The sequence below is a fragment of the Paralichthys olivaceus genome, chromosome 20 (genome assembly GCF_024713975.1).
Source record: "Paralichthys olivaceus isolate ysfri-2021 chromosome 20, ASM2471397v2, whole genome shotgun sequence".
Lineage (NCBI taxonomy): Eukaryota > Metazoa > Chordata > Actinopteri > Pleuronectiformes > Paralichthyidae > Paralichthys > Paralichthys olivaceus.
The window spans coordinates 18,749,014-18,775,849 of NC_091112.1; the positions used below are offsets into that span (position 1 = coordinate 18,749,014).

Sequence of the window (26,836 nt, forward strand, 5' to 3'; positions counted from 1 at the left end):
TCAACGCAAGATGGCGGCAAAACCCCAGTGAAGCCCAGACCGTGTGGTGTGATGTTATAGTCTGTGGATGTGACAGCTTCAGTGCGATTCAAACACCAGACTGCAAAAAATATCTTTATTATACCAGCAGACAATTTCCTAACAACGATTATTTGCATTACACCAATAATAACAGCGATCTGCTTCATTCTTCATTACGCACACAATTATCCATGAGATATAACAAAACCATAGCACTGTAAAGACAATAACACATATTGTGTGAATAGTAACACACTCCACATGATTTCTAACAGGAGAACTGGCGATACCTGAGCTGATGAGGGTTTTCAACACATGGTTTGCTGTGTGACATCTGTCCCCAAATCACAAATTACAGACAGAAAGGTTACAAATCTCCATGGCTTCATGGTCAAAATTCTTTACAAGTCTATCTCAGAATCAATGTCTCTCATAAGCTGCTTGCAGACAAACTGAACTCAGAAGAATCTCCCAACATTCTCCAGAGGGGCGCAGTGTGAGAATGCAAATGTATGAGCCTTTGGACTTTTCGGTCCAGACCCAATTATGTGGACATTTTAAAGAGTTCATGTCGGAAAACAGCTATAGAGTTTTAGGCATTTCAAAGATTAAAATGTGCATAATCTGTGATAGCCCAAGCTGTTGCTGTCAATCCCTGTAGGCAGACACCCATTGTACTGATTTAGATTTAAAATTTTAGAGCTCTAACTATAATTCAAACAGTTACCACTGAACTCATCAGAGCAGCAAAGAGTGAAAAAGTATTATAGGTCCAGTTTTGTTGAGTATATAAACCGTTAGGCATCTTCTAGGTGGATGAGGATTTCAAACGAAGACACTTCTGACTCCTTCAGGCTCTGTCTGAACAGCTGAGAGTGCTGCCACGATACCTCCCCTTCTCCACCGCTGAGTTCTGCTACAACCAAGAAGTCTGACGAGCCGGACAAACTGGGGAACGACTGCATTTTCCCATCTGATGGTTCAAACACAGGAGAGCAAATCGAGGGGAGGTGATGTTGTCATAGAGGAACATTGTGATAACTTTATCTGAGGATTTACTGCATGACTGTACCTCCAGAGAATTCTGTAGTAGCCTGGCCTGACTGCAAGGACCAGCAGACTTTCCCCGTGTGGAAGGTCTGGCTGATGGTTCTGATCGAGACAGACTTTATCTTCATTCCCACTGCAGCAAAATCAAACTTCCAGCTCATTCGTCCCACAGAGGAGCCTTCTGTTCGAGCCATGTACACCTTACCAAAGAAATACAATTAGGTCAGATAGAGCTGCATGAAGACACATCAGTCCACAGTTTATTCTCACCCCCAGTATTCCCTTAGAAGTTTACAGTAGTATGCTTATTTTAAACGAGATATTTGTAATATATTCCATATCTTAGTCATAGTCAAAATAAATTATATTTATGTTTCAAGACAACAGCTGCCAGAAGCATCTTGTGTGAGTAAGTGCTTGTTTGATGCTGATGTTTTACCCTCTTTTCACTGGTAATGAGACTGAACTGACATTTTGCATAGTTTCTTTTATTTACCGTCATTACAGTGTATTTTTTGGGTTTTGGACTTGAGGCATAATAAAACAAGCTCATCGATTACTTTAGGCTCTGGGCAAGATTGTTTTCCACTTTGTCACATGTGTTTTGCTGAACTGATTCTTAATTAGTGCAGTGCTCTTAAAGAGTTATAGATTAGGCTTGATGAGCTGAGTTGCAGCTTTCAGGACTTGTTTTGAGACTGAGTTAATATGTGATTAATCTAGAAATATCACTTTCAACACACACAAAAAATGTTCACACGTCATTACTGAATTCCTCTTTAATTTAATTATACTATATACTTTATTATTGTCACTGAAGGAATAAAACAAAACTGTGGCTGAGTTGGCTTGAATTGAAATTAGAGTGGCTACATTTGAAGCCAACACTATTTTCAAAAGTCCCCCACCTTGAAATGATTAAGAATACTTTTATTATTACAAATCATAGAATATAGGAAATAAATATCTGAAATGAAAACTTTGTTAATGATCATACCATCTGCCAGTCATTTTCCACCATTCTGAAGACCGACTCCTTCCTCCACACACACTGATCCCAACCCTGAACTACCTCAGAGCTGTTGGACAGTCGACAGTACTGGTCTTTGGTGGCACTGTAGCACACGTGCAGCAACCGGTCACTCTTCTCTTTCTCAGTGGGAGTAAACACGTAACCTACAGCCTGAGAAAAACACACACAGATGCACACACTGTCATCTGACATCAAGCAATTCAACCATCAACCTTGGACATATTACACTATTAAATAGAATTTTTTTTTATAAAAATGTTTTTATTCAGTGTTTCATAAAGTTGTTTGATTCCTTATTTATTGATTTTGTGTTTAGTTCGAGCTGAAACTCCTTCACTCAGTGTCCACCCAAAGTCATTATATCAGTTGTGATAGAGTAAATATAAGGGAACACCATTCAGTAGAACGCAATACAACGGAACAGCAAATATTAACTTCCAGACTGAAAAAAAAAAAAACTGAACATAACAACAGTTGTCAACTGGGCATATATTACCACTAAAATCCATGGATTTGACTGGCGACCACAGGCTTCTCTGTGTGCAGCCAACTAGAGAGTCTGTACCAAAAAACTGAGTGTGAGGTGTTAAGAGGATTTTTGTAAATTGTTGCTGCATGAGTATCAGCATGCACGTTGGTCACATGCTGTGCCACCCACAGCAAGTGAATTCAGCAATATGTAATTCATGCAATTTTCATTTAATTAAAGGAAAGCACCCTTATATTGCCACAATCTACCACCACTTGGAGGCCAACTTGAAGTGTTTGTAACAACCCCTCAGTGCAAATGAAAACAGGAAGTGGGTCTGTAACATCTGTTGGATGTTTACAAAAGAAAGTTTAGGGTAAGATTCCACAGTTCACCTTGTTTTCTGTTTACAACCAGTCTAGACCTATTTTTAGTGACCATATTCTTTTATAAAATCTTTGCAGTTACCAGGTAAAATGTTATAATAACCAATTGGACTGTTACCAAGTGTTAATAATAGAAATCATAGCCCTATGATAATCACATAGGGTTGGCTTGGTTGTGCAGTGATTAGCACCGTAATCTCACAACAAGAAGGTTCCCGGTTTAAATCCCAGTGGAGCTTTTCTGTACATGTACTCTGGTTTCCTCCCAGAGTATAAGGCCAAAAGAAATATTTATATTTTTCTGTCTTTCTTCCAAAGTTCATGTCGGGTTAGATTAATTGGACACTCAAATTGATTGCAGGTTTGAAAGTGAATGGTTGTTGGCCCTGTGATATACTGGCTGCGAGGGTGTACCACACTTCTTTCCCAACGCCTGACCATGGGATATAATCATGCATATATTGTGAATACATATTGAAAGCACAATACCGATTCAAGGCCAAATTTTCTTTTATATATTTTTATGGCCTGTTTATATTACAGTTGGGAGGAGGTCGATTGAAAATTGATACATATAGCTGAGTATTGTAAGATCCATAGCAACATAATGTATAGGATATACTATACCTGTGTTGAAGACTCTGGCTCAGCCACTCTGGTCTCCCCCCTTGCTATCCTCCAGGCCATAGAGCCTGAGTTGCGTCCTCCCAGCTCTCCTTGTTTCGGCTTCTTTGGGGAAATAAACTCCACCAGCTCAACAAGCAGCCTCTCCGTCAGGTCCTTCTTCCTGCCTGGACTCAGGACCTGTTGCCTCTAGCAGACAGAAGGTGGCTTACAGCAGAGTCACCACAGGAATACTTTTAAATACATGGTCAGGAGGGTTATGACTTACTGAGTCGTTGAGCCCGTTAATGGTGTGAAGCAACCACGCCTCTTGAACACGGGTCCTTCTCGACAAAACCTCTGGATGTTTGCAGGAATATCTCCACGTCACATCCACCACCTGCATCTCAAACACACACACATGTAAGTACAGGACCCTATAAGAGAATAAATGCTGAACAACAACATCCAGTGATCAGTCAATCGGACAAAAAATGAATAGGATATTTTAAAGAAATGAAAAGCATGTTTTGCACTGATATTTAGTATCAACATATTCACAGTATTCTGTGATAAGACTCCATTCCAATCCCTGTATAAAATACCTTCATACATAAATAGAGCAAGTTATTCTATACTCAAACCATCTGCCATCCAACTGTGTGACCATTTGCAAGTGCATGAAGATACACATGTAGACACACTAACAGATTCCTGCCAATGACACACATTGATCTGCAAACCACATCAACGTGTTAAGCAATTGACCAATAAAGGCAGCGAAGAAGGCTTAGAGGAAGTAAATATGGAGGTTTACTCAATATATATATTGAGTTCCAGTCAGGGCGAGCTAGATGGTGTTGTAATAATGTAGTAATAGCAGTTTGCATCAATTTCTCTGACCTGATCCTTAGAGAAAGCCAGAACGTAGGCCAGTTTCTTCCCCCAGCCAACCTCATAAAGTAGAGGCTTGTCACAGACATTCTCACACGAGTCACAGTGCAGCCAACGACGCTGAGCGACTGAGTAGATCTCTGTCCACACGTGGTCTGAAATAACACAGAACCTTTAATTCATCCAGGCAGGTCCTAACGAAACACTCAAACTCATCTTTGTGGTTCATAAAATAAGTAAAGAATATATGGGAGGAATCTGGGAGGACTCTTTATCAACACATTCTGTGAGGGTTACACATTTCTCTGTATAAATAAACTTTTGGTTTAATCTAATAAGTGATGCAAGAGCCACAACAGTCAGTCATGTACATACCTGTACTGTCCCAGATATACCTGGCTTCCAAGCCAATGGCTCTGCAGCACAGGGTGAAACAGTTTGCCCACTCCCCACAGCGCCCCCTCCTGGTTTCCAGCAGCTTCTCTGGATTGTTGTACCTGGTAGAGAAAACATGCAAGCAATAAATTACAGTATATTCTGCGTTGTGTTCAAATCCATTCATACTCTATTCCTGTTTACAGGAAACATAATTTTTTGCCATTTTAAAATGTGTTGACAGTGAATTACTACAAAATAAATTCTGAGGAAGAAATCACACAATGTCATTCTGCAACCTAATATTAATTTTAACCTTAAAAAGTTGTCCTAAACAACCTCACCTAGGGAATCTTGTGGAGAGCTGACAGCGCTGACAGTAATGGTTCTCCACTCGCTGAGCTCCCCAGCGCAGGTCATCAGTGCTGGGACTGAGGGCGCTGGCGTTCTTTGTGGGACCTCCACAGCGGCTGCAGGGCAAACTGTCCACCCAGGAGAAGAATTCCTGCTTGAACCACCTGAGTAACTCCAGCACCAGGAAGTCTTCTATTCCAATTTTACAATCTACGAACAGGACAGCATGTCATTTTAGCCTCTCTGATTATATGTGTAAACAGTAAGATAAAGATGTAGAGTATAACTGATTGCTCTAAATAAATGAGTGAGGGGACTTCACCCGAATCAGCATCTTTAGCCTCCTTCAGCTTGTGTTGAGCAGCAGATGACAGCTGCTGGTGAGGGATGTGACTCAGAGCTTTCTGCAGCAGCTCAGGGTTTTCATACATCATCACATGTTGGAAGTTTGACTGGAGAGTCACGAAGAAGCTCATACTGTTCTCCTGACACAAGACAAGGAAACATCATTCACCAACCAAGATGAATAATCAAAATCACTCATGTATATTTACGGTAGTTGTTCTTCAGAGATGTAAAGAACAAGTTATTTAAAAAAAGCCATTCCAATATAAAATTATAAGTGAAAAGCAAGAAAGCACAAAGAATTAAAGTGGCAATGTAATTTATGGAATAATATCTAATCTTACTGACATGAGCACATTTCTAGAAGAATCAGCAAGTGTTAAATGTATGGCATATGAAAGTCAAATATCCTTGTTACCATATACTTCGTAAAAAAAGAGCTACTAAATAAATGAATGTACTCCATCATGATTTTCACATTTACAGTATGGTGTTTAAGATGCTCTTTATAACATACTACAATGGTGATTAATCCAAATACCAGACAATGAAATCTTTTTCATTCACTGATCCATTTACCAATGCATACGGAACAGGGCTTGGACAAGCTGCAAAGTCATATCACTGTCTTTTCCTTATCTGGAATCCTGCATTGCATTCACTGGAGCTTGTAACAAAATGTCCCTGACATTTGCATATTCTCATTTCTTATCAAAAATGGATATATGAGAGTTGGTTTGTTCAGCCTCTGTTGTGATGATACTGCAGCTGAAAGCAGTCAAAGCCTCTGTTATTTAAAGGGACTGGGCACATATTTACCAGGGATGATGGCTGTGATGGAGGTGGTAAAATCGGTTGACTGGGTGCAGTAGGTGCAGTAGGAGTAGTAGCAGCAGCAACAGCAGCAACAGCAGCAAGGCTCTCTGGTGCTGAGGCTGCAGCAACCTGAGCTCTGGGTTGGACAGGCTGTCCTCCTTGTAGCCTCTGATACCTCTCTGCTGCTATGGATTCCCTGATGAGCTTCAGCTGTTCCACTGATGCAGACTTGGGGAACACCAGGTGGGTCTCAGCCTGAAAAAAGGTGCAACTGGGTGTATTAGGCTCTGCTCAGACCTTCCAATAACATCCGTCCTGTGAGATCCTACCACAAGTGGTTAGCGCTAAATTTGTCTGTTCACACCTGAACAATGTGTCTCCTGTGATCTCACTTTCCCAGTCTATATGCAAATAATCACAACCTGTCATTTAGGTTTGCAGACTACCCAGTCTGAATATACAGATGTGTCCAATGTCACTGTGTTTTTGTTGGAACGTGTGTGTGTGTGTGTCTGCACAAGCAAGTGAGTGGGAGACAGAATGAGACAGAAAGGAGTCATGAGGGGCTGACTGAATCTTTAAGAAAGATTTGATCAATTTAAGAAACGTATCAATCATTATGCGGAGATCAGTTTTGATTTGCCACAAGCAAATCAGTGCATGCAACAGAGAAGTGTAAAAAATACATTTGGTTCATTAAGAAACTGTAGCCGGTCAGAGGGTGTCAGCTGAGTAGGCGGTCCTTCATATGTGGCCCAGGGCCTATTTGCGTTCACACAGTGAAAAGAATGTGGCCACATGCACCCCAGAACAAGTCCAACTATGATCTGAATAATTGGATCATAGGACGCATTCAGGACACATTTGGGTGTTTAGACTTGTACTTAGCATTAACCACTTGTGAGGGGTTCAGTCAGGATGGATGTAATACCAGGTCTGACTGGGGTCTAAGTTATTCAGTTAGGCCATGGGTGATCAATTAGACCCTAGGCATCAAAGCAATACAACAGGATATCTTGATTTTAACTTCTGTAGCAACCAGGCAGGTTCTTACCTCCTCAAATCCCATCTCAAAGAGACATTCCACAGCTCCTTTGACGGGCAGCAGCTTTGTGGAGAAAGTAGGATTTCCTATGCGGATCGACCTGTACTTTTCCTCATTTGGATTCCTGTGGGGAGGTGGCATCATTTGTTTTCAAGGCTTTTCAGGAAACACCTTTTATTCCTCTTCGGCTTTAGAGAAATGTCATTTTTTACAAACCAGCAAGTGATGCAATCATTTAATAGACAATACACGCACACATTGTAGGTGGAGTATTTACATGAATACGTGCGTCTGTTATTGTCAGCACTATCCTGCGTTACCTATTTGCCAGTGTGTAAGATTTAGGTGAAAGGGATCTATTGGCAGAAATTGAATGTAGAATAATTCTCATGATGTTTAATTTCATCTAAATTGTATGAATTGTAGTTGTCTTCACCCCAGAAAAGGTCCTTTATATTTAAATACTTTATATTTACATTGAGGGGACCCTCTCTACGGAGGCCGCCATGTTTTTTACATTAGTCCAGACTGGACTAACTAAACACCTTTTGAGTTTTTATGACAACTGAAGCTACCACAGGTTCTTTTTCATGCTTGGAAGGAGAGGGTGAGGTGAGGGGTGTTCAGCTGCAACATGCAACTTCAACACTAGATATCACTAAACTCTACACACTGTACCTTTAAATACCACTGAACAAAATCAGACATTTTGCTGAAAACATCGACTCTACTCAAAAGAGCAAGTGCGACCACTAATGTTAAAAGACTCAGGGTGTTGATTATTGACATGTTACACATCTTATATCTGCTTTCTCGTAACTATCGCTTTGCCGAATTAGCCAGAAAACGAAGTGATGTAGGAAGGATGAAGAGAAAGGGCGTCTATCCATTAACAGTGTCAAGACATGGGGGGGGCAAAGTGCAAGTGCTCATTTGTTTCACAGAGTTTGGCGGAACACCAGCACACAGGTACATCTGACCTTACAAGGCATTCAGACTGACAGCCAGGGAATGATGTTAGCTAGCTTCATGTGTGGAATGTGCAGAACCCCCTCTATCACAGCCTCAGCTTAGCATGACACATCTCCACTGACCCGCCGGGGAGCTCACAGCTTTACCGTATAATGTTGTCCGCATATGTAAGCAACAACTTGGCGACGTCCAGGAAGACTTCGTTGGAATTCTCACACAGTGTGGTGACAGCCGGGGACACAGACATCGCTACTTCCTCCACACACCGGTCCGTCCAGTTTTGGACTGTGACAGCTAACGCTAACACTAGCTGCTAACTTGATGTTGTGGGTCCTCGGTGAAGCTGCCCCATCAATGCCTGCACGTTTGTAGATTTTAAACTATTGCTTATAATTGTTTGTCTCATCATTTTCCTCTATAATTGATTTGAATTAAATACTTTTGTGTCTCACTTGATTTCATATAGAAAATATACAAGTTCAAGAGGGTTGCCGACGATTCAAAGTCACAGGCAGACTGACGGCTGCCCTGGTTGTCCTGTCATATGGATGTTTCCACAGTGACTGAAGCGGTGCAGTGTCGGTCAGTAGCAAACGTGAGTTGTGTTGATCCGCATATTTCAGCTTTAGTTTTGTGAATGAGTTTCTCTCATATTTAAACCAGAGCTGAAGACGAACTGTCCTGACAGAGACGACAACATGTCCGCCCTGCCTCTGTCCTGTTGGACCAAACTGAGACCACACACCATGAGGGCACTTCTTCACAAGAGCTCCTCTGTTTGTCCAAACCAACCCTCCAGACGACACAGCTCAGGACAGCAGCAGAGGAGGAGGAGGGTTGTGATCACCGGGGTAGGGTTGGTGTGTCCTCTGGGCACAGGGACTGCTCTGCCCTGGGACAATCTGATTAAAGCCCACAGTGGGATTGTTGCTCTGGACTCTGAGGAGTACAAGACGGTTCCCTGTAAAGTGGCCGCTCTGGTAACCAGAGGGACTGAAGAGGGTCAGTTTAACGTGGAGAGGTTTGCCTCTCGCGGGGAGATCAACAGCATGTCCCCAGCTACTGTGATGGCCCTGGGAGCTGCTCAGCTCGCTCTGGAGGACTCTGGCTGGTACCCCAAGTCCCCAGAGGAACAGCTCAGCACTGGGGTGGCCGTTGGCATGGGCATGGTGGCACTGGATGAGATTGCTCGCACCTCAGCTGTCTTCCAGGATAAGGGCTACAACAGAGTGAGCCCCTTCTTTGTGCCCCGCATCCTTGTCAACATGGCCGCTGGCCATATAAGTATCAAACACAGATTAAAGGGTCCTAATCATGCTGTGTCCACAGCATGCACCACAGGTGCACACGCCATTGGTGATGCCTCCAGGTTCATTGCTCACGGGGATGCGGATGCTATGGTTACAGGGGGAACAGAATCCTGCATAGGGCCTCTGTCAATAGCTGGGTTTGCCAGGGCACGTGCCCTCGCCACCAAATGGAATGACAACCCTGTGCTGGCATCGAGACCCTTTCACCCAGAGAGAGAGGGCTTTGTGATGGGTGAAGGAGCTGCTGTGCTCCTGCTGGAGGAGCTGGACCATGCAATGAAGAGGGGAGCCAGGATCTACGCAGAGGTCCTGGGCTATGGACTCTCAGGGGACGCCAGCCACATCACTGCACCCACTGCAGATGGGGATGGGGCATTCAGGTGACTCATTTTAGGGTTTTCAGAACCATATAGTTTTTCTTTGTCTAATGTAAGAGCAAATATATTTAAAAATATATATATATATAATTTAAAATAATAAAATCATTTTAAATATTCAATAAAAACTTGATTATCACACAAAAGTTTATTTGCAGAACCTAAACTGGGGGTCAGCACCCCACTCACAAGAGGTTGCGAGTTTAATCTGAGGAGTCATGAGACAATTAACAGAAATGTAAGTGAAACAAAGTGCATCTTCAATTGCTGAGGGAAGGGACCACTGCGACACTGCAAAGAGAGGAATGGTAAAATAATAATTCCCTAGTCTGTCGTTTGTGAGCATCAATACAGTTTACAGACTGACTTCCCACCTCAACTCTCATGCACTGTAGTTTTGAGGACAACCCCTGTAGGAGGAATTGTTCTTAAGATTTTATTATCACCTCCAAATAAAGATGTAGACATCTGGTCATGTAACCTGTCTGATTGTTTGTTTCTATTAGGCTTTTCTTGAGAATTCATTTTTCATTTCTTGAATTGCCCTCTAACTGTCTGACCACTGTCTCCATAGGTGCATGTCTGCAGCACTCAGAGATGCTGGCGTCTCCCCGGCAGATGTAACATACGTGAATGCTCACGCTACGTCCACGCCGTTGGGCGACGCGGCTGAAAATGCAGCCATCAAAAGACTCTTCCAGCAAAGTGTCGAGAGCTTGGCCGTCTCCTCTACCAAAGGAGCTACTGGACACCTGCTTGGGGCTGCGGGGGCCATGGAGGCAGCGTTCACCGCACTGGCCTGCTACCATGGGGTCCTGCCCCCGACTCTCAACCTGGATCGCACTGAGCCAGAGTTTGACCTGAATTATGTTCCCTGCACAGCGCAGCCATGGCGGACTCAGGGCAGACGGGTCGCCCTTACAAACTCATTTGGATTTGGTGGCACCAACGCCTCACTGTGTCTCGCCAGCATCTGAGGACACTCTGAGACTGATCATTGACTTTTTTATCAGAAATCACGTGTGTTCCTTTTCTTAAGCTCTGTTGTGATAGAGTTTCAGTGACTGAATAATAATATAATAATAACTTTATTTGTATAGCTCTTATCTAAACAATGTTACAAAGTGCTTCACACAAAAAAATCCACAGGTATTGAATAAAAGGTATTCAATGCAGTTCAATCTTAAGGGACAAATTAAAACATATTAAGGTCAAGACCTTAACATTTATAGAGAAACTCAACAGTTCCCAGTCCCGTTCCAGTATTCATCAGACATGCCACTGGTAGTTTGTGGAAAACTCTTGTGAACTGATAATGTGAATTCAATTAAGTTCAGATACTTTTTACCCCTGAAAATTCGATGAAAAGCTTTAAATTGATGACAAATTCTGAGCAAAACTTTAAAACAATATTATGTTTTTATATTTGCGGTTTGTAATTTAAATGTAGTGAACATGATTAAAACCTCATGTAGTAGAAGAAGTATGGTCTCTGTCTGTAGAAGCTGTATTTCAGTTTGGCATGAAAACCAAAAATGTGGGTGCTGTGGCTTGCTTATTGCTCTGCTCGCCAGTTTATACAGTTTGTGACTGGATAAATAAATCTATCTGGATTGGGAGAGTATCTCACTCATTACTGCTGCTGTGGTGCCCTTGAGCAAGGCTCCAGGGGAGGCGTTCAGGGTCCAACTTATCAAATTTCATTGAGCAGATTAATCTGTCTGTTATTGATTCCTTTGTTTTGTCTGTAAGGGAAATGCTCTAAACTATTTCACAAACCAAATGGGACATTTTCAGTTATGTTGTATGGTCCAAAAATATACAATTTACAAAGATATAAACCAGAGAAAAACTTAAATAAGATTGTTTCTAAAAATAATATGGCCCTGTTTGGAAATGGATCAATCTTACATGATCGTAAAAGGTCCAGTTACGACAAGTATTATTTGACCATTAAAAGAAACTGCTACACCATTGGTGGGATAAGTTTGTGCTTGGTACCAGCAGATGGTGCTGGCTCACAGCGAGTCACTTATTTTGTTTCTAATTGCACTTCCATCAACATTAGCCATTTAGTGGATAATACTGTTCATTTTATCGTTGTCTGACTTTGGAGCAATCATGAAATGTCAGGGTGCTCTGAGGAGACACCGGAGGCTATTATAGTCATTAGAGTAAATGGAGAGGAAATGAGTGATCATAGAAAAAGGTTGATATAAATGATCGTGTTAAGAAGAGAGTAACGGTTAATTGCATGCTGTTGGCTTCCTATATCCAACCTAGGATATCCAACAAAGTAAGGGAACTCTTAGATCACACATAAGATCTTGATGAACGAATTTTTCAAGTTGATAATCTTTACTCATTGTATAATTTGAGCAAAATGACATAACAACGGTCAATGAAAACCAAAATCATCAACCCATTGAAAGCTGGATTCAAAACCACACTGAAAATCATATGGCCTCGTCGTGCCTGAATGCACGCCAGAGAACATCTGGGCCTGCTTCTGATGAGTCGGCAGATGGGGTCCTGGGGGATCTCCTCCCAGACCTGGATCAGGGCATCATTGAGCTCCTGGACAGTCTGTTGCGGTACTTGGTCGTGTCGGATGCATCGATACATAACGTCCCACAGGTGCTCAATAGGATTTAGTTCAGGGAAATGTGAGGGCCGGTCAATGGCATCAATGCTTTCATCATCCAGGAACTGCCTACACACTCTGGCCACATGAGGCATTGTCCTGCACCAGGAGGAACCCAGGCCCACCGCACCAGCGTACGGTCTGACAAACACTCGGAGGATTTCTTGGCAAATGCCAATTGAGCTGCATGGTGCTGGGCTGTGAGGTACCACTAGACGATGTCGGGACGTGCCATCCTGGAGGAGCTGGACAACCAATGGTACCGCCCCATGCTACCAGTACTGAAAGGGACACCAGCAGAACACAAAGCTAGAGAAGAATCAGTCGGCAAGGATGCTGACTGGTTCTATTCTAGGAGAGAGCAGTTGTCTGTAGACACCACAAAACCATTCCCTATTTGGGGTTTGTCTTGCTTTTGCCTCTCCATTGCACCTGTGGCCACTTTCATTTACACCAAAGCAACTGAAACTGATTCACAATCACTTGTGCTTCCTAACACTGAGTCAGTGTAACACTGTGACAATTAAGTGTTCCCTTAATTTTTGAGGCAGTGTATTTACACTCTCAGTCGGTACCCAGATCACAGAAAGCAGGTTATTGCAGTGGGATCAGCGTGTGCAGCTGACTTTAAAGGGATTGTTCACTGAAAAAGGAAAACACACTCATTATCTGCTCACCACTGTGTTAATGGCGGGGTGAGTGACGTGTTTGAGTTGACAAAACACTTTTGGAGTCTCAGGGGTAAACAGCGTTGCAGCCAAATCCACTACAATTGAAGTAACTGCAGCGATCTCACTGATCTCGTCTCGCAAGAACTCGCATTGCAGCTATCGCTCACTTCACCCACTACTTCATCGGCATAGTGGAGAGTAGAAAATGAGTGAATTTTCATTTTGCATTTGCTCTCCCTTGGGTCCAGCCTGTTGTGGCCTTTTTCTGTCAGCAGTAAGAACACAACAGGGTATCACTGAAGCAGAGTGGATGAGTAAGAGAGGTTAACTGGGGACAAAGGGCCATTATGTCAAGGTTGAAACAGAAGTAATGGGGTAAACAGTCCCTGAAGGGAGAAGACAGTTTTCTAGACTATTACCTTTGTGCAAAGTTTCAACGACAATTATTCTGCAGCTTTATATGGGAGAAGAGACACAGTTCTTTTCTGGCTTCCTGGGGGAGACGTGCAATGATTAAGGGGACATCAAGTACCAATTTGTAGGCTGATTTTCCCTGCAGGTATGATGGTTGAGAATGTGATTTTCTATTGCCCCATGAAGATTTTTAGAGCCTGTGAGTAAAACACAGATCGGATTACAGTAAATCATATATGTATATATGCAGCCGCCTTTAGAACTTTTGCTGGATATTTTTTCTGTTGCACACCGACGACATTTAGGTTTAAGACCAAAAGATGAATCATAGATGAGTTCAGAGATGTTGCTTTTATTTCCTTGTGTTAACATTGAGATGTGTTCGACAAATGAGGACACAGCACCTTTTATTCGAACCCACTGAAGTATTCAAAAATATTGGTCTTGGTTTTAGCTTTGGGTTTTACCTGTGACGACTGTGCTGTGGTTTACGAGGATAAACAATCATGAGGTGCAGAGAGATGACTATGAGAGAAAAACAAACCATTTTGAAGCAGAGAAAAGAGAGAAAATCGATCAGAGCCATTGCACAAACAACAGGCATAGCCAGTACAACAAAAAGAGATAAATAGGTGGTGTTCTGAGCAACAGACATCGAACAGGTTCAGCAACAACAGCAGCAGCAGCTGATGACAGAGTCTTTGTGAGAGCTGTGAAGAAAAAGCCTAATTCAAAAGAGCCTTTGAGAGCGTTAATATACTGAGGAGGGCAAACCAACAACCAGTCATCAGTAGAAAGAATCTGAAGGACACATTAGAATTCAATAAAAAGTCAAAAGCTGAACCACACAAGCGTTGGGACAGAGTGTTCTGGACTTTATAATAATCTACCACACAGAATTAAAAGAAAAGTGTGGAGAAGGAGTGGATCTGCTCATGATCCAATTGTATCTAAGATGCTCGGAGGAGGTGGTGTCATGGCTGCTGCAGGTGATGTAAATCGAAATGGTAGAGCAGCAGAGTGAACTCAAACGTCTACAGAAACATTTTATCTGTCAGTTTTGGAGAGAAGCCATGGTATTGATTTCTCATTTGTCAGACTTTATACCCAATTTTTTCATAGCATTAAATAACAAATTAAAACCAAACTTATCAGAAACATGAACATGAACATACATCAGTGTGATAAGTGTTACCTAAAACAACAGAAACCATCTTTGGGAAAAAATATTTAACATGGTCCAGGTCCCATCTTGTTTTTCCCCATCTCCATTTGTTTTATTTATTTATTTATTTATTGTACCACAATGTTGAGATTACCTTTGGGTAAAATTGAGTAGCAGAAAAAATGACTGGACAACTTTATTAACATGTTTGTTTGTCATAAAAGAGTATGTTGAGGTTTTGTCCGTTTTGATTGATATTGTAAGATAGAGAGCCCAGATGTTTAGCTGTATTGGTGTTAACTGAATCAGGGCCAATCATCATTACTTCAGTCTGACAAAGCTTTGGGTCATCCAGCATGAGCTTGAGGTCATTGATGCAGTTCTTAAGAGTACTGAGTTAACAGAGTTCATTGAGATAAAAAGAGAGTTACGAGTGCCATCTGCAGAAGGATGGAAGTTGAAATGAAAGTTCAGCATCTTTCCCAAAGACACTTCGGCACAGGCTGGTATTCGAAGGTTGGAGGACGACTGCTCTACCCCCTCAGCCACAGCCGCCCTTGTCCGTAATGACATCCACTTTAGGGCCTGAAAAGCAAGAGATTTTCTTCCTAACGTATCTCATATTTGAGTCTCCAATAGTAAGTGTGGATGAGGGTGGAATGGATGACGATAAAGTGCAGCTTGGAGTGGTGGGCTCCAGTGTATGCGGGGTGCAGGGAGTCAGAGGACTCGGGAGGGGGGGTGAGCTCTGGGACACGCAGGATGGCAGGGGAGGATTAGAGGGAGGCGGGGTGAGCTCTGGGACACGCAGGACGGCAGGGGAGGATTAGAGGGAGGCCGGGAACATGCGGCCAGAGGAGGGACATCAAGCGGATCGAGGGAGTCATATTTATTTTCATGTTGACATTTCAGTGAAGAGGTGAATGAGAAGAGAGTCTCCCTCCCCCATTAGAACAAATCTGCCTCCAGGGCTCGTGGTGGGACGGAGTGGAGCTGACCAGCACTTCAAGCTTAACCCAGAGCCACAACTACGCTCGACGAATGGGTGCAGGGGTGGAAGAGGGCAAAGAAAAGCACTTAGAACTAAACAGCACTTCATATGCACACATACAGCCTTGAACAGTATGAACTTTGAGGGTAGATTTATGTTATACTTAAAAATGTTGACGTCTATTATACATGACCCCCCCCTTAAACTATTTCATTGATACTCCAGTTCAGAATATTTATTTTAATTGTCACATACACCAACCATACACAGAACAACGTGCTGTGAAATGCTTCCTATCTCCTCGACATAAAGATAAGATAAAAGAATGTACTAATCACAAAGAATAATATAGTTTGAGGAAGGAAAGAAGAAATATAGACATGTTTAAATGATATATGTCAGATACAGATAAGACCCAGTAGTTTATCTGTTTCATTAATGTAAGATATATATTTTCAGATTGGAATAATATCTCCTTCCTTGCAGCCTGCTGGCAAAATACAATTCTATAGCATACATGAACATTTTGTAGATTGTGATTAGATAACAAAATAAGATAAGATAATCCTTTATTCATGCCATAGGTGGGAAATGTGCAACATTACAGCAGCAAGAGGGCAGTAAAAATCGGACATTCATACTATTTCTACAAACGCTTATGATACCTTTTTGTTTTGAGACCTTGAAGCCGTGCATGAAGCCAAATGTGGCTAAACACACAATGGAGCTTATTTTCTGTACTATACATGGCTACTTTAGACCTCTTGCTCTGTTTTTCACTTGATGAATATTGTACCATTGAGTCTGAATTTAATAACATGATGTAAAGCTGGAACCAGATGATGAATTACTGCACCGGGGAAAATCTTCCCAGACCCATTTTTAGAGATTACATTTTATTAACTCTTCTGGATGTCACATCCAGCTAATGAATGAATCAATTATTCATTCATTTTTTAATATGAATTAACCTGACACAGATAAATGAGGGAGCACAAGCTTGAGTTAGGAAGGAAAACCCAGCAGCTTCATAGGGAATATTTCTGCCTCAGGACTTATTGTATGTGTACGTCAGTCTCTGCTCGAGTTTCTTACAGCACTTCGCATTTATGTTTGAGCTGGTGTTTTTCAGCAGTTTCTTCCTCTATTTTTTTTGTCTCTGCAGGAAGAAGGAATTTACACCTCTGTTTTGTTGGAAATCAAAACCTGGCAATAAGATACAGCCAGGATTTCCTAACTTGTGACTGGATTGGATGAGGACTGTTTAGAAGGAGCAGTGAGCTGTGATTCTGTCCTCCACCCCCTTGCCCTGAGAGAGGATAACCATTCCACTACTCCTTGTGAATAGTGTCTCAGCTGGGTAGGAGCTATTGATGCCCATTGCTGTAATGATGATGACTTCAGTTCATGTCACTCCTTTTTCTATTTCTCTTTTTTACATCCCTGCCATCTAATTAGGCAAATTCCAAGCTGAATTATGATCGCCATGGCAACAGAGTCAGCATGCATTCCTTTGATATCACCCTGTCCCACAGGGAGCACCGCTTATCACAACGTTCTAAAATTAGATCTCTCTCTCTCTCTCTCTCTCTCTCACATTCTGGATGCCCGTCATTCCTCAGTTATGACCATTATTCAGGTCCAGTGTTAGCCTTTTGTTCATATATGGAATTCTGGGATTTCAGACGATATCAATCAAAAGGGCTCAGGATGTTCCAGTAAAAGTCAACCTATCTGAGCCTGACTACACTAGTATCGTATGGTCATGACTTTATACAGGTAAGTTTTACAACAAAACTCATGTGTGAATTGTTTTTAAAAGTTCAGTTATGACAAACCCTCTCAGCCAATTTAAATAGAAACAAGTCAGCACTTACATTTTGAAATAATCTGTCAGTGCTCAGTCAAAACAAATGAGTGTGGCCGTGAGTATCACCTTTTACTGAGGAAGTCAATTAAATTTGATCCAAAGTATCATTCAAATTTAAACAGTATTGCATCTATTTCTTATCAGCTGTGGAGTATTTGACTTTGTGCTTGGTGAGCTTACATAAAATATAGCAAATTGGGTGATCACCACATTAGCATCCTCCTGCAACAATATGGCCCCTGCTCATTGGCATCTATCTGCTGTTAGAATGGTTTGGAGAGATCAGGGGCAGCAAACACAAGTGTGTGGACTAGGAGGGACTTTATACTCAAACTTATCACTCTCATTCAAATCGAAACAAGGTCATTTCCACAGTGTTTTAAGCCTAAAAGTCCACCAGAAGTGGCTGAGTATTTCTGAGGGTCCCTGAATGCACTTCGTCAGAAGATATCAGCGGACATTTAGACCTAAAACTTGTTGGAAATTACCTTGTTTTGAATCCAATCCAGACACTTGGATGACACCACACGAGCAGTATGGTCACTCATTTTTTCAATTGTATTGGATTCGGCTGCAACACTGTTTACCCCTGAAACTCCAAAAATGTTTTGTGGACTCAAAAACTTCACCCACCCCTCCATCGGCATTGGGGTGAGTAGATAATGATCATTTTCAATTTCACCATCCCTTTAAGAAACTGCAAAGGGCTCTCAGAGTAGATGGATTGCAGGGCATTCCATATTGCTGTGGACTTTTGCCTCAACCCCCCCAAGTACAATAGGTGACAGTGGCTTTCCAAACTCACACCAAATTTAATGTGAGTGACAAATGATCAATGAATTGTCAATGCTCTCCTCACAAGTGGCGGTGTACACAATGAGGTCATCTAAATATATGTCCCAGTTGCCCCGGCTTAGAAATCTTAAGCATAGCCAGAGCATTCCACATACTAGGAGCCATCACAGTGTACTATAAGAAATGATCTGACCTTATGTAGGCAGTTAATGATACCTGCCAGTACTTGCAGAATAAATGCAGAAGAATGAGCTGATCATTTTTTTTGCTACACTAAATTGTCCTGAGTATTGGCTTTCATGTACTACAGATAAAACATGCTGATGGTACTCAACACTCATAATCAGGTAACACAGAGCACAATGTCTGTTGAGGATACAGGCTACATTTTCACCACTTGCTTTGTCAGCACTCACCACATTAAAGAAGCACTTCTTCAGTGTCCATTGAGTAGCACTCAAGCGTTCTCATGTTACCAGGAGAGACGTGATGCCTGGTGATGGAGTGTCTGAGCTGTTGGAATTGGGCAGCTGCGGCTGAGGGGTAGAGCGGTCGTCCTGTAGAACGGTCATAGAGACTAGAAAAGTGCATATAAATACAAACCATTTACCGTTTGGAATGCACCTGCATGGCAGCGCTGTCAGAATGAAAAGCGTTAGTTATCTGCATCTTGTTCTCTACCTGAGTTCCCTCTGAAAAAACAAATATAAGCACGGGATCAGAAGTAATGCCGTCAGTTTTATGCAAACAATTTTTCTACTACTAGTGTTACTCAAGTGTGAAAGCGATTTGAATGTGACTGGTCTTTATTGTTTTACAGCTGGCAATATAACTTGCAAAGAGAGCAATGCCTCCAACTGTTAACACAAAGCCAACCCCAATGGTTAAGAAACTGGCCATTAACTTTGATCTTACATGTACATGATGTATTAACCTAATTGATCCCAATGCCTGCCAACATGGATCCAAATCCACAAGCAGACTGCTCTGAAAAAAAAGATTTATGACAGTAAAACACTTTTCATCTTCTTTTGATGACTAACTTAGACGCATTATTTATTTTTATTGTGTTGGACCCTGACGAGGCTTCTCAACAACTCAACAGACAGACAAAACAGTGGGTCAGTACATACTCATCAGCCAAGCCTGCAGCAAAGAAGACTGAGTTTACTTTCTTTTAATGTTTAGATGAATCACACTACAAGCTGGTGAGCATTTATGAAATGCATCCAATAAAATGAATTCTTAGTCAGTGGCTTTACATGTGGTATTCCTTTTGTCAAAAAGAGTCTCTTTGTTGTTAACTCAACGTAAAATCTAATTTGGCACTTTTTAGTCATTTCTAAATTTTTGCAGGTTTTAATAGAGTCACAGTTTAAACTGCCCTTACATGCACAACACTTAGTATTGACATAATCCCTTTGGTGCTATAGGCAAACTGAAATTTAGACTAGATGATGATAATATTTCATGCTAAGGGGAGCAGGAAAGTGTTCACCTTACATCATGACACACCATCCAACAGTTATCAAAACACTTCACTTAAAATGAGAAATGTAAATCTCATGGTGGCACCAGCTGAAAAGTAATAGGATTTAAGTCAACTTGGATACATGCTCTGGAAATCATGTATATTTGTACAAGCTGTGTGCTCATCCATTTTATAGATGTATCCTCCTAAGTCCATAATCTATTCTGTTTGATCCCATGAATGTAGAGGCTCCATAGAGGTTACTGTGTGTTGTCTCCAGAGCCGTATTACACCAACTCATCCATCTCCAAAAAGCAAACACTGATGTCACAGTGCCATGTGACTTGTACATAAACGGAAAGCACATAAAGTGCAGGCACTCTGCATTTTAACGAAGGTGCAGTTACAAAGACACGAGAAGTCAGTTTTACAGTCAGGTGGTTGAACAATCAACCACATATCAGTGCAGTCAAACAGGGTCAAGGATGCTGCAAACTGCCACACATGCCACAAGTGCATCAGATTTCTCTCGAGTTAGACACAGTTGACAGACTCGCTCTTGTCAAATGTAAACTCTTTATGTCCACTCTTTAGCTCTTTTGAATTGAAAGTCAGGAGGAGTGGAGGCGTGATCTGATTGTGAAAGCGTAGAACCAGTGTTTCTGGTGAGTTCTCAGTAAACCCAGCACACGAACCACACAACTTGTGCATGGAGTCACATAATGGACCGGGTGAGGTCAACACACAGAAATACCATCACTGGCTCCAAAAGGAAAAATATAACTGAAGGCCACACATGGGCTGACTCTATGGGGGCCTATAGTTAACCCACACTCACCTACTGTGTCCCTACACCATGATTTTAGGAACTATATTATTTTTAATAGGAGGACTTAGCCATCAAGACTTCTGTGATTATTTCCAGAGGTTGTGTCAATACTAATTAATTGTTGTTATTTGTAATAATTCAAATTAATTGTATTAGTTTAATCAGAAATACATACTTAACTGTTGCTTAATGTTAAATGATGTTTTATGAAATTTGAGACTTAAAGGTCCAGTGTGTAAGATTGAGGTGAAAGGGATCTATTGGCAGAAATTTAATGTAGAATAATCCTCATGATGGTTTCACTAGTTTGTTTCATCTAAATTGTATGAATTGTAGTTTTCTTAAGCCCAGAAAAGGCCCTTTATATTGAAATACTTTATATTTACATGGAGGAGGTCCTCTCTACGGAGGCCGCCATGTTTTTAACATTAGTCCAGACTGGACAAACTAAACACCTTTTGAGTTTTTATGACAACTGAAGCTACCACATGTTTGGAAGGAGAGGGTGAGGTGAGGGGTGTTCAGCTGCAACATGCAATTTCAACACTTGATATCACAAAATTCTACACACTGTACCTTTAAGTTTTTAAGGCAGTTGCGATTAGTTTCCAGCTTCCCCTGCTTTCTCTTTCTGTTTTATACAATTGTAAACTAAATATAAAATGATTTTTGGACTATTGGTTAGAAGAAAACAATTTAAAGACATCACATTGTACTTTTTAAATGCAACATCCAGGCCGATTGGTCCTTTACTCAGTGCTTCTCATTCATTCTTTCCTTACATAGTTTATCTTGACAACACAATCTGTTAACCTGCTCTTACATATCAATACAATGTCCATTACAATCCTGATGGTATTCACCTGAGCTGTTTACGAGTCATTATGATGCACCATGTGTACTGTAATGTAATAAGCCAGTTGAAAAGTATTTAGTGCTGTACTGCATTCTGCTATAGTCCTTACCCAGAGGGAATATTTTGCTGCGTGCAATTCCAGTCAAGGACTGCAGCATCACTTTGCATAATGTGATGACTCTCCAGTAAAGAAAATCTGAAGTCATCAGACAAACACTGAGTTGCTCTCCACATTTATCACCATTTAAAACCATATGCTCCATACCTAGCACAGCATTGAGTAGTATTTGCTTTTTTTTTATTACCAAATGGTAAGCACATGCAGGTATAGTTACAATACCCCACTATTGTCAACTCTTACCCCCCAGAAATGTAGTGATAGATACATATAATGAACCCTATTACTGAATGTATTGAATAATTACAAAATAATTGTACAAATGTACCTACTAATTCTGTCTCTATGTGGAACGCATATCTCGAGAATCATTAAACTAATTGACCTCACACTTGGCATGTGTATTGAAAGAGCAGTGCAGATTGTACATGCAATCTGTCGGTTTGAACAAAAACTGAATAAACAGGCGACCAGTGGCCTGTAACAGTCAGTGGGGGTGGGGTAGCGTCATGTCAGTCAGCCTAAGGACCAAGAACATTTCTTCTTCTACGTCCTCAGGTAAACTACAGCAATGGCCTGCAAATGGGTGAAACTTCAGGTCAAAATAACCCAAAAATCTCTGACATGGCAACACCAATCATACAATCACTTCCTCAACAGCAATTTTTCTTCAAAATAAAAGCTCAACGTTGGTTCTGTTGCTGCAGTGCTGCATATCAAGCTGTATTTGAGTTGCAAGTTGTGAACTTGGGATTGTATTGATTGCTCCAAAAAAATAACACCAGTTAGGTAAACCATTCAAACTTATAGAGAAGCCTCACAAATTAATTAAAGCAAATTCTGTTTCTTTTCATGAAAAACACTTAGCGTAAAATCTTCACTGCAGGTAAAGTAGGTAGGATAAACTTTTCACTTCTGGATCATAGGCTCTGCACACAAACAATAAAAAGCGACAGCATATCTTTGAACTGTTTGTTGAGGACTCACTAATCACAAGAAATAATTCCGAACTAGCTGCAGAGCATCACCACAGGCCAAGAGAACCGACAAGTTTAGAACAGGCACTGCATTTGTAAATGGAAAACGTTGCTTTGATTCAAAGTGAGACACAAGAAGCTGCTTTGTTTCCATTGATCCAACAATGTTGAATTTGATCTTTCTCCAATTTCATAAATTACATTAATTCCCGCAGCCAAGACGTGGTCGAGGAGGGCAAGCAGTTTTTTCCACAGACGGAGAATTCAACTCCTGTCATCGTGCAGCATTTGTGAAAGCTTTATATAATTAACAAGCAATGAAGACAATGTTAGAAGAGTTAGTGAGTCATCCATCCATTCAATAATTCATAGATTTCCATACCATTAAAACTTTATTCAGGGTTTTACACTGTTCTCTCGCTGCACCATCTGCTCCTGCCAGACACTTAGAAAGCTCCATGTCTGTGTTGTGATGTACCAGTACAACAGATTCTGAAGTGATGTACGTGGGCTGTATAACAGTTTGATACCAAAGTGTTTTATATGCAGTCACAGCAGTACTACTTACAAACCTGATGTGGTCAGTTTGGACTTAATATAAAGAAATTAGTGGAAATATGTGTGTTTGCTTTCTTTTCAAGAGTGAGACAAGAGGACTGATCTACGTGTAAAGTTGAGTTCACACTAAATGAAAAAGAATCAAGAGGGTTGATTGAGTGGATTGATTGAGTCTAATCCACACAGACTCAATCAATCACTTCACCCTCAGAGAACACAAAATAGCATATTTCCCAAAATTGTTCAAACAGTTCCTCCTATTTCTTCTGTTCCTCTAATAAAAAAAAATCATCTCACATACTGATATATACATATTTATGATACATATATTTTAATTATTTCAATAATTATATATTTTCATAGGCACACTGTGCTTTGCCCTGGACAAATCTCCAGAGTAGAAAGCATTATTTGTTTAACTTGGATGATCATGCTGGGTTGGGATGTGGATATTTACCACTAATATCCGTGACTGCTGTCCCCACATGTCTGAAATCAACCACCATTGTGCTTGTACCTCAGAAATTGGTTAACCTCTCCATCGTCCCACAGGGTTTTGTGGGTTTGGGTTTCTGTCCTCTCTTTTCAGATAAAACTGTCCACCACTTTCAAAATGTTTATTTGCGTATAGAGCATAGAGCAGCAAACTGAGATCCGATCTGAGATTTCCCATGTTAATACACTTACAGGGCCTATAAGGCTCTAGGAAATCATAACAAGGAGACAGTACTGTGTGTGTTCATGTGTGTGCGTGTGCATGTGTGTGTTTTAATTTTGAGGCTGATCGGTGAATGTTCTTGGTGAATGTGAGATAATTAAAATTTTTGCTTGTTCATTGCTTTTTCCATCATAATGCTCTTTGGAAATCGTATTTAATTATTTTTCTTTAATCAAAGATATTTTTTTGTAACTGTGTTTTTCATCATTTTGGGTTCTTGTGATACAGGTCATGGAAGTGCTCCATCTCTGAGTAAACTGAAGTGAACTTTTACTCCTGGAACCATGAGAACGATCAGAAGTCAGGAAGTCTCATCCTCCACTGCTTTGATTGTGATCGTGTGATCGTTCTCTTTGAAATCTCTCTTCTGAGAGTCCTCACTACAGCAGCAGAGTCTGTAAACACATTTTAATTAACCCAAATCAGCTTTACTCTGGCATATTATGAAAGCCTGTATTTGCTAATAGCTTTTCTGTGGTACACTCCTTCTGGGGTAATGCCAAAAAACATCTTCCCCATTTTCTCTATGAATAACAGATTGCAGCGAGCAGAAGGAAGGATTAGAGTCCTCATCCATCTGCTCCTCTTCATATATGGGAGAACAAGGTCTCATGAGATAATGCAGAATAGTTAAATGCAGGCCGTCTGGTCGCAACACATGTCTAATTCATTATATCCCCTTAAAACTTTGTCATCTTCTGAATGAAATTATTGTCATAAATAGCCGGCCAAGGCAAGAAATGTACTCATGAGAATAACAATGGTCTTTTCACAGTCTGTTGATATTCATGAGGGTGTTCTGAAGCTGTTGGAGCAGCACCATTGTAATGCCACTGACAGCCTCAACAGAAGCTTCTCACATCGCAGATGGAAATTTTTCACGAAACACGTTTCCAAGACTCGCTGAGAAAAATAATCCTGTCTTCACTCACGACTCACGCCAAGTCATTGACGTTTCAGTTTCACTGCCTGTTTCTCTGGGTTATTTATTGGCAGATGAGTATCTTTGTGTAACCATAGACCGTAAATATAAAGTGTGTGTCCCAGCGGCTGGTTTAGCAGTTGACACATCAAAGATGAGTTCACCCATTCTTCAAACCCTTAAATCTACCCAGCCGCTGTGTCAACCCCGTGGTGTTCTCTTCTACATGATTTAAAGACAAAACTTCCAACGTGTTCAAAACTGCATTGTTTATTACCTTTATTATTTGCATTTCGAAATCTGGGATGTTAGCCAGTCGCCTTGTAAAATGTAGATAAGCATCTGTCACGTATTAGAAATGTCTTCGACTCACCCACTCAATTGAGGTGAATCCTTCAGAGGATCTCTTGCTGGTTTCTCACACGGGTTCATTTGGACATTCTCCGGACATATTACCTGGGGTAAAACTCTGGAGAATGTCCGGAGCCTCTGAACCTGCCATTAGTGTTTTCACATACAGCCCCTCTGGTGGATGTCTGGACATTATCTGAGGGCAGCTCATGTCGGCCCTGGGATGTAACCTGTCCAGGGTGCATCCCGACTTTTGAATTTTACTGTCTGAAAACAGCTTATATTCCTCAGGAGCAGCTGTATCAGAATGACAAGGCAGCCTGGTGAGCTCTTACTCACATCAGTCATATATCTTACAAATAAAACATTACAGGATAGTTCATATCATCTCTTCTATCTCTTCATGTATTTGACTGAGACCTTTATCAAGCCCCCATAGAGTTCCTTACAATGGAATCTTACCATTGTAGAAAATAATATAATTTTTTTTACAAATTTAACCCATGACTTGAGGAAACCTCACATTTTCTCGTTTTATTTTGAGTTATATAATAATAATTACATGTTCCCATGCACCGAGGAAAAAGCTTCTCCACCTCTGCTCTACAGACTCCAATTACAAAAATCACTAAGTAGAACTCACCCTAGGGAAAATGACATCCTGCTGTTTATAATGTTTTTTATTCATTTTTGTACTTTATTAATAATGAATGCTGTTCGTGTTGCTGATGGTGACATGGCTGCAGCAGAATACAACAGCTGGATGGATCAGAATCCAGAGTGGAGGAACGTCGAGGGAATAAGAATGTATAAATGTACACTTCTCTTAACACACTCAAACATTTGTCTTTAACACAGCAAGATCTCAAAGTAAATGTCAGTGTTTCATGAGTGCCGTGCCCCAGAGCAATGTAAGATGAGGATGGGATCTTATGGCCCCATGACGAGTGATGGTCACTGATCTGTCTGAACTAATAGCAAATGTCTTTATTTAGCCCCTGAGCGTGATATAGCAGACTAAACCTACAGAAAGCTCTGTCAGAGCTCTTCAGGTGAAATCAGTGGCACAGAACCATTCTCTGACTGCATTCACACAGTGGGCCCAAGTGGCCCCAATCATTTTTTCTTTTTTTACCTCAGTCTGAAGAGTATGTGACCTGTATCCGAACTCAGTGCGACCTTTGTGTCACTGTAGATCAACATTCCTCATAATGTTGCACAGGTGAAGGGGCTGGCAGGAGTGATCTGGTGAAAAAATGGAAGACAGCTGCGACAGAGGTATTCAGTGGAGGGACATTGAGGTAGTATTTGGGGTGACACATCTGTATGTATCTAAACTTGAGGGGTCGTACTGTAAACGGTCTGCGTGTTAAAACATATGAGGAGAAAAATTAAACCATAAATGTTCACATCTTTGGCCTCCATGTTTAATACCG

The 26,836-nt window shown here is 41.2% G+C and overlaps 2 protein-coding genes across 3 annotated transcripts; one reads left to right on the forward strand and one right to left on the reverse strand.

The window, feature by feature from the left end:
* Positions 1-101: 101 nt before the first annotated feature.
* On the reverse strand, positions 102-8,708 carry ngly1 (N-glycanase 1). Its single transcript, XM_020090617.2, has 12 exons — positions 8,510-8,708; positions 7,401-7,515; positions 6,350-6,601; positions 5,508-5,670; positions 5,176-5,395; positions 4,832-4,953; positions 4,466-4,611; positions 3,852-3,962; positions 3,587-3,772; positions 2,069-2,254; positions 1,094-1,271; positions 102-994 (listed from the first exon to the last, which is right to left on the reverse strand). The coding sequence occupies exons 1-12, from the start codon at positions 8,608-8,610 to the stop codon at positions 819-821; spliced, it is 1,956 nt and encodes a 651-aa protein (XP_019946176.2). The 5' UTR covers positions 8,611-8,708; the 3' UTR covers positions 102-818.
* Positions 8,610-11,669, forward strand: oxsm (3-oxoacyl-ACP synthase, mitochondrial). 2 transcript variants are annotated; one of them, XM_020090619.2, is made up of 4 exons: positions 8,610-8,727; positions 8,830-8,945; positions 9,027-10,053; positions 10,625-11,533. In XM_020090619.2, the coding sequence occupies exons 3-4, from the start codon at positions 9,062-9,064 to the stop codon at positions 11,025-11,027; spliced, it is 1,395 nt and encodes a 464-aa protein (XP_019946178.2). In that variant the 5' UTR covers positions 8,610-8,727; positions 8,830-8,945; positions 9,027-9,061; the 3' UTR covers positions 11,028-11,533. The 2 variants fall into 2 exon arrangements, with proteins under 2 accessions (XP_019946178.2, XP_069372113.1); XM_069516012.1 differs by lacking the exon at positions 8,610-8,727 and having other exon boundaries at positions 8,906-10,053; positions 10,625-11,669.
* Positions 11,670-26,836: the final 15,167 nt, after the last annotated feature.

Coding starts and splice junctions, on each gene's coding strand:
- ngly1 (XM_020090617.2), bottom strand. CDS start 8,610: ATGTCTGTGTCCCCGGCTGTCACCACACTGTGTGAGAATTCCAACGAA. Junction 5,396..5,507: donor GGCTAAAGATGCTGATTCGG/GTGAAGTCCCCT, acceptor TCCTGTTCGTAG/ATTGTAAAATTGGAATAGAA. Junction 3,963..4,465: donor TGGCTTTCTCTAAGGATCAG/GTCAGAGAAATT, acceptor TTTGAGATGCAG/GTGGTGGATGTGACGTGGAG.
- oxsm (XM_020090619.2), top strand. CDS start 9,062: ATGTCCGCCCTGCCTCTGTCCTGTTGGACCAAACTGAGACCACACACC. Junction 10,054..10,624: donor GATGGGGATGGGGCATTCAG/GTGACTCATTTT, acceptor CTGTCTCCATAG/GTGCATGTCTGCAGCACTCA.